Source organism: Abramis brama, assembly GCF_963993115.1.
Source record: "Abramis brama genome assembly, chromosome: 1".
Lineage (NCBI taxonomy): Eukaryota > Metazoa > Chordata > Actinopteri > Cypriniformes > Leuciscidae > Abramis > Abramis brama.
The window spans coordinates 7,307,112-7,320,489 of NC_139963.1; the positions used below are offsets into that span (position 1 = coordinate 7,307,112).

The 13,378-nt window shown below is 37.9% G+C and overlaps 1 protein-coding gene and 1 long non-coding RNA gene across 2 annotated transcripts in view; both read left to right on the forward strand.

The window, feature by feature from the left end:
* The window catches only part of LOC311080038, a 98,397-nt gene that overhangs the window by 45,291 nt on the left and 39,728 nt on the right, over positions 1–13,378 (forward strand). The window lies entirely within an intron of this gene.
* LOC311079899 (uncharacterized protein) lies at positions 726–6,845 on the forward strand. The gene is made up of 11 exons (XM_084109620.1): positions 726–871; positions 951–1,184; positions 1,457–1,571; positions 2,259–2,376; positions 2,456–2,547; positions 2,701–2,818; positions 2,929–3,029; positions 3,634–3,815; positions 3,969–5,571; positions 5,656–5,711; positions 5,978–6,845. Exons 2-8 carry the CDS (start codon positions 1,168–1,170, stop codon positions 3,637–3,639), a joined length of 567 nt encoding a protein of 188 aa, XP_083965746.1. The 5' UTR covers positions 726–871; positions 951–1,167; the 3' UTR covers positions 3,640–3,815; positions 3,969–5,571; positions 5,656–5,711; positions 5,978–6,845.

Sequence of the window (13,378 nt, forward strand, 5' to 3'; positions counted from 1 at the left end):
AAGTTGTCGAGGATAAAAAGACGTTGTGCTGTTTGTGAAAGTGTAGTTTCTGCACAGACTTCCACAGGACTCCAGCATAATCACGTGACTGAGCTTTATTTTTAACTCTTTCCTCGTCTGCGTTTGATTTTTTAAGTTGGCAGCCAGTGTTTTATTCTAGCTTTATCAACACATTAATGTGGGTAAGTTTCATAAGAAAATTATTCAGTTCGACTCCCAAGACAAGACGATGCTCACCCGACTGGCCAATAGGAATGTGGCCCCGCCCATGACACAATTTTCACAGCAAAAGCAAAATCCACAAGAGCAAGAAATTGCATCCAGAGCAAAGAAAAGCATTTTGAGAGAAACACTTTTTTTTTTAGAGAAAATGTTTTCACACTGATAGCAAAAAATATATATTTGAGAGTTTTTTTCAAAATATTTTGAATTTTTTTTTCAAATTTATATTTTTTTATGTTCGATGAGAAAATACTTTCTCTCAAAACTTTTTTTAGTCTCAAATATTATTATTTTTTGCTATTGGTGTGATAACTTTTTCTCTCAAACTTTTTTTTCTCTCTCTCAGATCATTTATTTTCTCGCATGTAATAAAGACAAGCTAGCTCCATAAAATACAAGCTGATACTCTAAACACAGCGTTCCAGATCAAATGTAAATCATACAGGCTAAAATGTGTGGCACCTTTATGGTTAATTGTCATATTAATTTATGTGAATGCAACGTTTAATCATTATTATGTAATTGTGTTGGCGATGAATTCCTCTTATTTAACAGGACAGACGAACCATCTCTTTTTGATGGACTGTTCATCGCACAAGATGCCAAAGTATCTGCCTTTGTTGACCAAATTAGAAGCCAGATGTTAAGTGTAAGGATTTCTTTAACTCTTTTTAATTGAATGTTTTCTTGTCCTGGGATTACATGTAACATATTGTTTCTACTTTCAGAGGACAGGTCATGATGTCTGCGGACCGGCAACATTTCCAGCAGGCAGAGAAATAGCACAGAAGTCCAGGGCCAAGGTGGATGAAGAGGGCCTTGAAATAGCTGTGTGCAGACATGAGTCTCGCTGCAAGGCTTGAGCCTCTACCGTGGTGAAATATATGCCGACCCAATGTTCCTGCAGAAGGAGCGGCACAAGCTGCAAATGCAACACTCTTTTGTATGGACATTGCTTGCAGGTAGATAGCCATTGCCAAATGATAACTGAAGTTTTTACTGATGTTTTACCTTTATTAATATATGCCATGCATGGGAATAACACCATGACTAGCTAAAAATCACACATTTTTTATATTATGGAATTAGAAAATGAATATGGCCACTACCTTATCAGCACTGATATGACAAATCACCATACATATGACTACATACTGTAGTGTTACAGGAATTGTACTAGTCACTTAGATCCTGGTTTGTCTCCTTACCAGTTTTGGCAATTTTCCCTTTACAGGCACTGGCCTTATTTGGAAAAGATGGCAGAAAAGTTATCCGAGCTCCAACCACTTCCCATGATGAAGCCTTTTCTGTCTGTAATGCATGCCAAGGCTCACACTGGCAAATGTGAGGTACTGTGTGTGAGTTAAGTTTACGTTTTAATGTTTTAATGAAACATCCTTACAGCATCAGAAAAATGTAGCTTGATTATTATCTCGGTAAATATGCACGTTTCATAAGTCAAAAGTAGTAAACATTATTGAAATACTTTAATGCAGTGGTTTTCAGACCTGTCCTGGAGGACCCCAGCACTGCATTGTGTACAGTATGTCTCCCTTATCTGACACACACAATTCAGGTCTTGCAGTCTCTACTAATGAGCTGATGAGTTAATCAAGTGTGTCATATAAGTGAGATATACAAAATGTGTAGTGCTGGGTATCCTCAAGGACAAGTTTAAAACCACTTATTTAGTGTCTGTGTGTGTTGGGTGTGTGTGTGTGTGTATATATACAGTATATATATATGCTTATGAACTTTTTAAACATAGTTAACATCACTATCAGCGATCACACTGTTACAACAGCACTGGTCATTCTGGTTTAACCGCAGGGTTGTTTGCAGGATATGCTTCCTGATCCCGTCCAGAAGTTCTGACTGCACAATTGCTGTTGTGAAAGCTTTTCTTTCATTGTTATCCTACCTCAGAACATTTTATATTATCAAAATTTGCTCATGGCACCAAATTCAATTGATGATACACAAACTAATAAATAAGATTTGAATGATAAAGGTCTTGGTCTTCTTCTTGGGAGCAGGTTAGGTGGGGCGGGAGAAGCCAGGAGGGTGCAGGAAACACTGTTGCTGAAGAGCTGGAACAGGTCAATAGCTTCCTTTCAAGGGCAGCTCTTACTACAAACTACAGGACCAAGTCAGGTAAAGGGTTAACCAGTGTGTTTGACACAATGCTAGATTGTACAATTGATTTGTTCTTATTGGTTTTGTTTTTTTATAGGCAGAGGAGATATGATTACTGTACTTGCCATGGGATGGAGCAATAGGAAGGTGGAGAGTCTCCACAAGACACTGGCGAAAAGATTAGTCAAAGTAAGAAGCCTAGACTGCACGTTAAGGTGTTTCCTGGGCCCTGGAGACACTATGAATGTGATTGTGCTCTCCCCTGCATTTTTTTCAGGGGCAATTGTGGTTAATTTTGCAGTGATACTGTGTTTTCTGTCATTGTTTTCTCTTTTTAAATAGACTACACAGAGAGCAGAGATGGAAGCAGCCGATCTTGAGAGTCTCAAGCAGGAGTTGAACATCTCTATGGAGGATGCAGATCGGTGGGTGTGTGATGGCAAGCAATTGGCAGCCACTGGTATGTAATATAGTCACTGGTGTATACATTTCCATATATATTTGTCTACATTTTTGCAGTGATACTGTGTTTTCTGTAATGGTCGACTTTGCTTATTTCTGGTTTTCAAGAGAGACACAGGACTCACAGTAGCAGGAAGAGCTCCAGAGTGAAATCCATGAGATTATTTATTCCATCCGAAGAAAGAAGCATGATCTGTGTCGACAAAATGGTATTTGATACTACATCACTCAACTTGCATTTTGTAATTGTTATTTTTTTTCTACAACAAAATCCAAATCCGGATAATTTTGATCCATATTAAATGTTTTGAACAACTGGCCCATAGTGATAATCTGATAGTTATTGTTACTCCTGTAACACACACTCTATACTAGTAGTGCTCATCACTTTTCTTTTATATATAAGAGCTGCAATAGCCAAACACATTTAAGAAGAAAACCATATCTATTCTGAAATGGCAAAATCCAACCCAAGCATGAAATAACTCTGCCTACCAATTAGATATCCTTTCAATATGTCTTTAATAAAAATAAAAAATCTTAATACTGGGATAAACATTTCTTTAACTTTCTGTTATATTGTAGTGTGATGTTTCAGTTGTTGTCAATTATGTGTATTGGCTGCATTATTATATGCATACTTGAGGGATGATACAGTTAGGATATTGTTATATTATTACCCTTATAAAGTTCTTCATCAATATTATTCTCAAGGCCCTCAGAATGACTAGTGAAGAACACTGTGCTAGACGTAAAGCTGAATATGTTGTGTGTTAGTGTTTGAAGTTTTTTCCCCTCCACTTTTATTATCAGAAATAGTGTCGAGTCTCCGCTTGAAGAGGCGACTGTTTGAGCAAGTCCTGCTGGTCAGGCGCATGGAGGAGGAGAAGATGATCATTGTAAAAGAGATGACTCAGCATTATCAACATCTAAAAAAACATTGGACAAACTGGACAGTCTTCTTCGGGAGACTAAAGAGGACATCAAGATCCAGAGTATGTACGAAAAATGTTTTTTATTTAATGTGCAAAAATATGGTGATCCCACTAACCAGGATGTTATAGTTTCCTGTAAATATTGCTTCAAAAAAATCACAATACTTGTTTTTTATGAAATGCTGCTTAATTATCAATGTCAATTTTCTTCAGTTTTTCCCTGAAGATCCGCCTAGAGAGCTGAGCGAAGAGGGACACAGGGGCTCTACTGCTGTATCTTACACAAGCGGCACATTCTCCAGCAGAAACTTGCAGCATCACCAGCACCTGTGGCAGTGTCAACACACACCCTTCCTTCTTCTCGCTGGAGGAAGATGATGAAGAGGAGAGTGAGGACAACTGCAGTCCACAACTTTCTGAAGAAGAGCTTTAAAGTTTCAGCACAAACATTGGAAGCGTTGGATTCATCATCTTCCCAAAATCAGATTTTGAGTTTTGAGTCTGGAAATTAAATATTTTTCAGATGAATTAAAATAAATAAATAAGTAAAAGTCATTCTTACCCTGAGCTACTGTGTCACATCTACATTTTCTAACTCTTTGCAGATGTGAATAACAGAAGGGTCTACATTATCCATAAGCCTCTGTCACCATTGTTATAGAGGCATCGCTTGCTTACTTGTTACTTTTATATTCCATATTTTACACGTGGCATTACATTACACCTACAACTGTTAAACATAATTGTTATTATTTATTGCACATTTAATAAATATATTAACATATACGTTTTGGTCGTTGAGGCAATATATTTAATATTACATTTAGCATATGCATATTAATTTGTATGCATAGACTTAATAATTAATCTCAAGTTTTATATCCCATTTTAAAACTAATTAATTTTGAATAAAAGTGACAAATACTCTTTATTTTCTATCAAATGTACAAAATACAAGCCAGTTTAGAGTGCCAAAATTGACTCAAAATGTTGCACTGAATGTTGATACCTATATGGATTGAAAATATATAAGAGAGAGAGAGGAGGAAGAGTGCGTGTAAGAAGTGGTGAACAAGGAGGAAGAGGATGAGGATGAGGATGATGAAGAGCATGTGTGGAGAACACTGTCAAGGCTGGATCTGGCTTTAGGGTTTTTCTCTTTGCCTCCAGAGATGACAGTGTGTCTGTGATGTGGACAAACTCCTCCGCCAGAACATGAAGACGCGATGCTGAAGCAGAACACATGTAAAATCTCTCTCACTGACCTTGATTTTGCAGTTGCACAACTCTTTTGAGTGACTGTAACATGCTTTTCATTTAGAGTTTTTTACTGTAACCTTTTGGACTTCTGCAGTTGGTCACTGTATTTTCACAGTATGCAAGTGCTGAATATACAGACATTCGATACTATACAATATTCAGTACAATACTATACTTGCAGTGCATACAGTAATTTATTCACCTTACTAATGTTAGTAGTCATTACTATACATTTTACGTAATTGCAAATTGTGTTTACTTTGTGTAACCCTGTTAATTTTGCCCCAATAAAGTCCTGAAATGACCTTTAATGCAAACACTCAAAACTAGAGTAAAGTTCAATATCTAGTTCGCCACTAGGTGGCAGGGCACAATGAAACGTTCTTCTTCTGCTGTTTTTCTGCCATTCGCCTTGCCTTAAAAAAGCCTGGAAAAAACGGGAGCCAGAGCAGAAGTAAATATTAGGATTGAAACTGATTTAGAAAACGAAATATATCCTCGAGGTTGAACTACATTGAAAATTAGATGACACCTGTTGTAAAACAAAGTTATCTCGGTGAGTAAAAATTATCATTTTGTGTTGATTAGCTTGAAGTTAAAATGGTGAAATGACTAAAAAGTTTACATTTCAACGTTACAGTGGATTAAAAAAAACCAGTCTGGCTATCTACAATAGCAGTGGATGTTACCACACAGGTACATTTTGTTGTATATTTTAGTTGTACATCTGTTGTATATTTTGGTACAATGAAAAATGCATTTTGAAAGGAAATAATTTTGTTTTGAGTCAAGTATGTCAATTTTGAGTTACTATGCTATACTGTACTTTTGTTTGTCCAATTCCATTGTATTGATTTTAATTTTAAGTTGTATTATTGAGCATATGGACTTTTAAATGATGAAAAGATGGAAAAATGACATTTAGTTGAACATTAGTTAATTTTCTGCACATTTTTGTGTAGACTGGGTTTTTTTTTTAGGCTTCTTCTGGTCCCGGATCCCTGGTGTTCTTCCCACCGAAGCTGGATTCCTCTCTGTTCGCCCGGTGCCTGGTCCCCTGGTCCACTGCCTCAACTAACAGCGCTGCAGCGGCTCCATTGGGTGGTTTGATATGGACGCTAAGTATTGAAGGGGTGGTTGGACAGTTAAAATATTTTGAGTGCACTCAAGGGTAACAATTTTTTTTCTTTGAAAGATTTTTCCTTTTGTTTTGTTTCATGAGATCTCAAAGTTGTGGCCGATTTGTTAACATCAATGGTACTAATGCTGTGTGAACTGAACTAAATATAGAATTTTGAATAAGAAAATAAGAAAAATAATTTGAATAAGAACTACATTTAAACTTTATTCTATTGTCCTGTGCTTCCTTTGGAGTGGAATCTATGAGTCCTTTGACCATATGATTAGTCCATAACCAGCCTCCTCATCGAATCTAGATTTAGATAACTCCTACAATAGATTCTTAGCCTGCCTATGAGCAGAACTACCACCGTAGGGTTACATTTGTTACAATATACTTTTTTCCTGTAACTGCATGCTTTGGATTCTGTGTTCTCCATTTTTTGATGTAGTGTCTAATGAATGATCTGTAGTGTTTATAATATTGACTCGTTGTGTGTATGATCTGAAAGCATTGTTTGATTTTGAGCAAAGATAAAATGGTTTTGAGGCAATTGTTGTATTTTGCCATAAGAGTCAGAGGTTCTCTGAATGTGGTGTGAAAATTTGGTTTTGTGTTTAAGGTTTTGAGAAAGTGAGTGATAGTTTCAAGAAATGTGTTTTAGCAATTCAGAAAAACTGTAATTTGAATAAAACTGACAAATACTCTTTATTTTCTTCCTCACTTTACATTATTATCTACAATACTACTCATGAAGAACAATACAAACTACAGTGTATTTATATTTTATATATTATAAATATATATTCATTATTATTTTGCACCATGATCTATATCCTTAACGATAATTAACGTGATCATAGTGCCCCGAATGCTGATACTGATGTTCTTCATTTTATAACCTATTTTTGCATTTTGCTCACAAGTGGCCAAAGCAGGATATTAGTTCATAACAATACATACAAGTTAATGTACACATCATTCATATTACTTTTGCTTTATTTGCTACCAATAATTACACAGAGACAAGCATATGCAAATATAATGCCTGTGAAACATTGTGTTGAAGGATTTTACTCCTTTAATTTATTACAGCAATAAAAAATCCTGTATATAGATGGATATGTGGGGTTAGGGTTAGATACATTCGTGTGTGTGTGTGTGTGTGTGTGTGAGGGAGAGAGAAAGTGTGTATGTGTGTGAGAGTTTGTATGTGTGAGAGAGAGAGAGAGTGTGTGTGCCTGTGTTTGTGAGAGAGAGAGTGTGTGTGCCTGTGTTTGTGTGTGAGAGAGAGTGTCTCTCACAAAATCATGATTAATTTGATAAATTCTGCCATTTGTAGTTTAAATGTGTAGCAAAGACAGGGGTTTCCCATGGCAATGATTATATCTCTCAGGCCAAGAACAAGTTTTGCAATGAATGGGCGAATTCATACCAGAGGATAAATCTGGACTACATTACCCAATTATCTCAAAGCCCAGTGGCGGGTGGGCGTGGCGTGGGGCATCGTTTAAAAGCATTGTTCTCGTATTAATAGTATTCAATCACTGTCTTCCTTGTGTTCTTCCTGCAGAGAAAGGAAGTACCAGCTTCAGATGTTTCTAACCCAAGGCCCAAAAGTATCTTGGTCTATCCTCGCATACACACATTATAGATTTAAAAACACATCTTGACTGTGGGCTAATAGGTCCTTTAGGGTAATGAATGATAAAAAAATAATAATAATAATAATTACGTGGCTTTCTAAAATTTTCAGCAGTAAACACATCATTAAATGCATTTAGGGTGCATATATGTTTGCTCTTAATCTTAAATAACAAATATAAACAATCGTAAAAATCAAGAGTATATGAAGGAACAGAGCCAGCGACATATTTCAAAACATTTTATGAGTCCACTCATCAAACACAGAGAACAGATAATGTTCTGTACAAAGCAGCAACAGAAGCAGAACACAAGAATAACCCAGAACTGCTGTGTCTGAACACTGAAAGACAAAACTGCAAGTCATACAAGGCATCTATTTTACAACCTAGCAACAAAAAATACATCGGAATACACACACACACACACACACACGCACACACACACACACACACACACTCATCTTCAGGATGAACTTTGAATATTTTCTCTTGGCTCCCAGGAGTTTTTCCACTTTTTCCCACTGTAAGACAGCAAACAGTGTTAGTAACAATGCTCATTACTGGAATATAAATACTATCTTGGTTATGTACAATAAGACACAGTTTTCAGGCATGTAATCCATATAATGTAATTGTTTGAAAATATGCATTCAGCAGATGATTTTATTTTTTTATTTTTTTCTTAGTTCCGTCAATTTTCTACAGTACAGCAAATAAACTTCAGATAATATGCACGTCCAAGTGATCTGATCTGACGTGTGCGCAGACTGGTGCATAGATATATACACTAGATATCGCCTTGTCTATGGCAGTTCATTGGAACGAATGTCTTTAATGCGACATCTAGTGTATCTATGCACCAGTCTGCGTACACGTCACACACCAGGATGCGCGCACGCCCTCAGATCACTTGGACGTGGCTGTGTATAAGAGGTAAAAACGATATAAATACTGTTCGTTTTCTCACACAAACTGCTCGTTTCGTGTCTTAGGCCATCAATGTGTACTTACGATGAGGAATTGTTTAATTTGGACTTCACTGTGCATGCTCTTTGAGACAGTGACCATAGACCTGCATTATATGACTGACAGACAAGAACGGTTTGACCTAAAAATATCAAAATTGAAACTACTGCGGAAAAACATTTTGAATAGACAGTGCTATTTAACTCTCTTTGGACTTTTGCTTGATTCCTGTTTGAAAGAACAGCACAGAAAAAACATTTTTGGACATTTTGGACACAACTGGAATTTTCCATATTTTCCCCATTTTTGGCTTATTTACTCATTTTGACCAGTTTTATATCTCCACTGAGAGATGATAAACTAAAACAATTCAAAACAGTGGCAGTTATTTCAGTTGATTGTTTACATTCCAAATCAATGATGGCCAACGCATCATCTTGGCCCCGCCCCTTCATCTACCCTCAGAAGAGCTCTGAGGCCTCCAGGCTGATGCTCAGACACAAGCAGATGAAGGAGAGGCCCGACACACTGTTTGCTGGACAACAGGACCACAGTGCCATGAACAACCTGCTCTTTTACACCGAACACAGCCCTTTATGGCACACTGCCTTTTGTCAACATCTCACCTTTACCAAGAAAAGAGGCATCTGTAAAGGCAGACAGATCTTAGCATTTGAAGATGCTGAAAAAAATGATGAAACAAGATTTTTGACCCTGAACTTGTATCAAAATGGCACTGTCATGGTCCAGGGATCAGAGTCTGCTCTCAAGGTCTTCATTGAAGATTTTGAATTAAAAAAAAAGCTGGCATTGTCTGATGAAGTGGACAAGAATGCGAACATTGTTCCCTCCCCTGGAAAATCAGACCAAAAGACGACAGTGACTTCAGCAACTGCGATCCCATCTCCAATGTCAAGAATGAAAGACAACTTTTCACTTCTGGAAGTAGAAGTAGTGGAGATGAAAGAATTAATACTATCCCACCTGAAAGACAACATGGAACAAGTGACAATTGACATAAATAACTTAAAACAAGAAGTTGAATCTCTGCAGAGACACAGAGAAGAAATGACAGAAGAACTTCAGAAAACTAAAGATGAACTGAGGGAAGTAAAATCAACATTAGGAAAACAACTAACAGACGTTAGAAAAGAAATCCAGGAGGAGTTATCGGCCTTGAAGTCAGTACTCCACACCAAAGATGAACTCATCACAGATCTGAAAGAAAGACTCGATTCTGTTTCAGCACCTAAAGAGTCTTCTGCCAAACCCTTGATTCGTCCAGAGATGCTCATGGAAAACCCTCAACCTGAACAGCAACCAGTGGAAGAAGAGCCTCACTGCTCGACTGATCCACACCCCAGATCCACAGCTCCTCTGCACAGGACCCGGGAGAAACACATGCTCTTATCCTGACGGACTCTAATGGGAAATATGTCAATGAGAGACTACTATTACCAAACATGAGAGCCAAGACAATCTGGTGCCCAAACACTAGAAGTGCTTTTCAGATCCTGTCTGAGAGAAACCCACATGAAAACTACAAGCACATCGTAATCCACACAGGGACGAATGATTTAAGGGCCATGAAGGGCCGTGTGGCTCCTGTGATGAGAGAGGTGGCGATCAGAGCCACACAACGCTTCCCAGACGCTAGAGTAACTCTGTCCACACTGCTGCCACGCACCGATGTGCCGTTCCACGTGATCCACGGGAATAATGTGGACTCTCCAGAAGCTGCGCACTCATTCCCAATGTTCATCTCGCCCATCACAAAGACATACAGCCTCATCATATGTATGACCACGTACATCTCAATAAGCAAGGAGTGAAAGTCTTCGCCAGAGTGCTGAAAAGCACAGCCCTTGGAAACACAGCAAGAAACAGCAGAAACTCCGATAACAGGCGAAGCTCTCAGCCACCAAGAAGCCCTCGTCCTCCAGCAGAGCCCAGACCGGCCGCCGGACCTCCATCCCAACACAAGAGCTACGCAGCGGCCGCTCAACAACCACAGAACCCTGCAGCCGCTGAACTCAACCAGACACGACATCTGCTCCAGGCTGAGGACATAACCTGCATCACACACACACACACACACACATTACAGAAAAAAACTATCCATGAAATCATTTAAAATCAGTTGCTGGAATATACAAGGTCTGCACTCTTCTGCTTTTGGTAATAAGACTGCAGACCAAGACTAACTCAGCAGTGTGAGAGATATGGACATCTGTATCTTTCAGGAGACGTGGTGTCGTAGTAATGAGACCTTACATTGTCCAATAGGATACAAGGAAATTATGGTTCCCTCATCAAAAAATTCTAAAATTAAATGTGGCCGAGACTCAGGTGGAATACTCATATGGCACAAAGACGATTTAAAACATTCGATTAAAGTTGTTAAAAGTGGAAAATCATCCATTTGGCTTGAAGTGAAATCCGTCATATATCAGTCTAGTCTTTACCTCTGTGCAGTCTATATTCCCCCTCATGACTCTCCCTATTACGAAGAGCAAAGCTTCCCAACATTACACACTGACATCTTACACTTTCAGTCCAGAGGAAATATCCTCATCTGCGGAGACTTAAACGCCAGAACAGGGCGAGAAACTGATTATGTAAATATTGTAGATAATGAGCACATCCCCAGTGACACCACGTTTCATCCCTCATCGAATATCACACCGAGAAACAGCTGCGACACTTCAGTGAACATTAGTGGAAAACACATGTTGAAACTCTGTAAAGGTTTAGGATTATACATCATTAACGGCAGAACTCGTGGAGATACATTAGGTAGATTCACTCACTGCTCCAGATTAGGAACCAGTGTGGTTGATTATTCAATAACAGATATTGATCAAAGCTTTATTAATGCCTTCACAGTCAGACCTCAGCTCCCGATGTCCGATCACTGCCAAACTGTGCTTTATCTGAAGCCCCATGAGAAATAACTAAAACTTCTCCACTTAAATCTGAAAAACTGTTTCCTCTGAAACATAAACTCAAGAGGAATCAATCCAACTCGGACCAATTCAAAGAAAATATGAACAGCCCTACTATATTAAAAATGCTGGATGACTTTATGTCCACTGATTTCAGTTTAGATGTTAATGGAATAAATTCAGCAACAAAAAACTTAAATTACATATTCAAAACATTGATGACTCTATCTAACATTAAACATCAAAGCAAACATAAAACAAATAAACAGAGAAAGAGAAAGGATGTCTGGTCTGATGATGAAGTGCCGGTCTCAGACAAGAACTCAGGAGACTCTCTAACAAAAAGCACAAAGATCCGTCCAGCCAGACATTACGGCTTTCTTACTCAGACTGTCTGCAAAAGTACAAAACACTTCTGTGGAGCAAAAGAGAAAAATATTTTAAAACCAAAATTGAAAAAAATTGATGATTCAGTGGATCAAAACACTTTCTGGAACTTATATAAAAGAGTCAGCTAATTCTAGAGAGACCCACTGTATATAGGCTATTCATTTATTAGGATAGATTGTGTTTATTTATCTATTTATTAATATTTACTACACTACATATGACATGATCTATACATGTATGTTTTGTTTGTTTGTTTTATTATTTATATATAATATGTTGATGCTTTGGCAACATTGTGTTACACAGTCATAAAGCTAATTTGAATTGGAAAAAAAATTGAAATTGAGAGAGAGAGAGAAAGAGAGAGAGAGAGAGAGAGAGAGAGAGAGAGAGAGAGAGAGAGAGAGAGAGTGTGTGTGTGTGTGTGTGTGTGTCCTCAGTGTGTTTCACTACTGTCCACTCCTGTAAGGGAGCACGTTTATCAATAAACAGTCAGACGAGATGCTTCATATCCAGAGTTTTTACTTGAATTGTGAAATGAATTGTGCCAATAAATGAACAATTATTACACTCAACAATGCATGAGCTCCCTTATTTATATAATTTGATACACAAGTGCATGAGCTCGTATGTACTTCCCCTTTAAATCAACGCATCCCAAGTTCACCGTGAATAAATGAGTGCACTTAGAGTAGTGCGCATCCCACCCTAAAACAGCGACACTCTCTATATTCACAAGCCCCAATCTCACATAAAACACACGTGACAACACAGATCATACATCGACCTTTAACTAAACAGGGCAATTTAAATAAATTCAACCGTATACATTTAATCACCCTACCGTTACACACACACATGCGCGCGAACCGCGTTCTCCCCAGCGGATAACTCTAGCGTTTTACATCGCCCCGTATGGCACTTCACCCAATAATACAACACAATACCTAGCAAAAATACATTTAGTAACACTAATATTCACATGTGTGCAAATGTACGCTTCATATACCTGTAAGGGAGCACGTTTATCAATAAACAGTCAGACGAGATGCTTCATACCCAGAGTTTTTACTTAGAATGAAGCGTCTCGCGAGAACTCCCCAACTATTAGTAAACGCACGCGCACACACACGACCAATCAGATACACTCATCCCAAACATATCATCACTACATTTTTAACCTCATACGAAATCACTAAACATATGAATTAATGCAAAACATAACATTTCAACGTCCTTAACAACATTAATATTTTATAATTATTTAAACTGATTACTGGATTAAACCTCAGGTGA

Coding starts and splice junctions, on each gene's coding strand:
- LOC311079899 (XM_084109620.1), top strand. Junction 2,377..2,455: donor AAACTACAGGACCAAGTCAG/GTAAAGGGTTAA, acceptor GTTTTTTTATAG/GCAGAGGAGATATGATTACT. Junction 2,819..2,928: donor CAAGCAATTGGCAGCCACTG/GTATGTAATATA, acceptor CTGGTTTTCAAG/AGAGACACAGGACTCACAGT.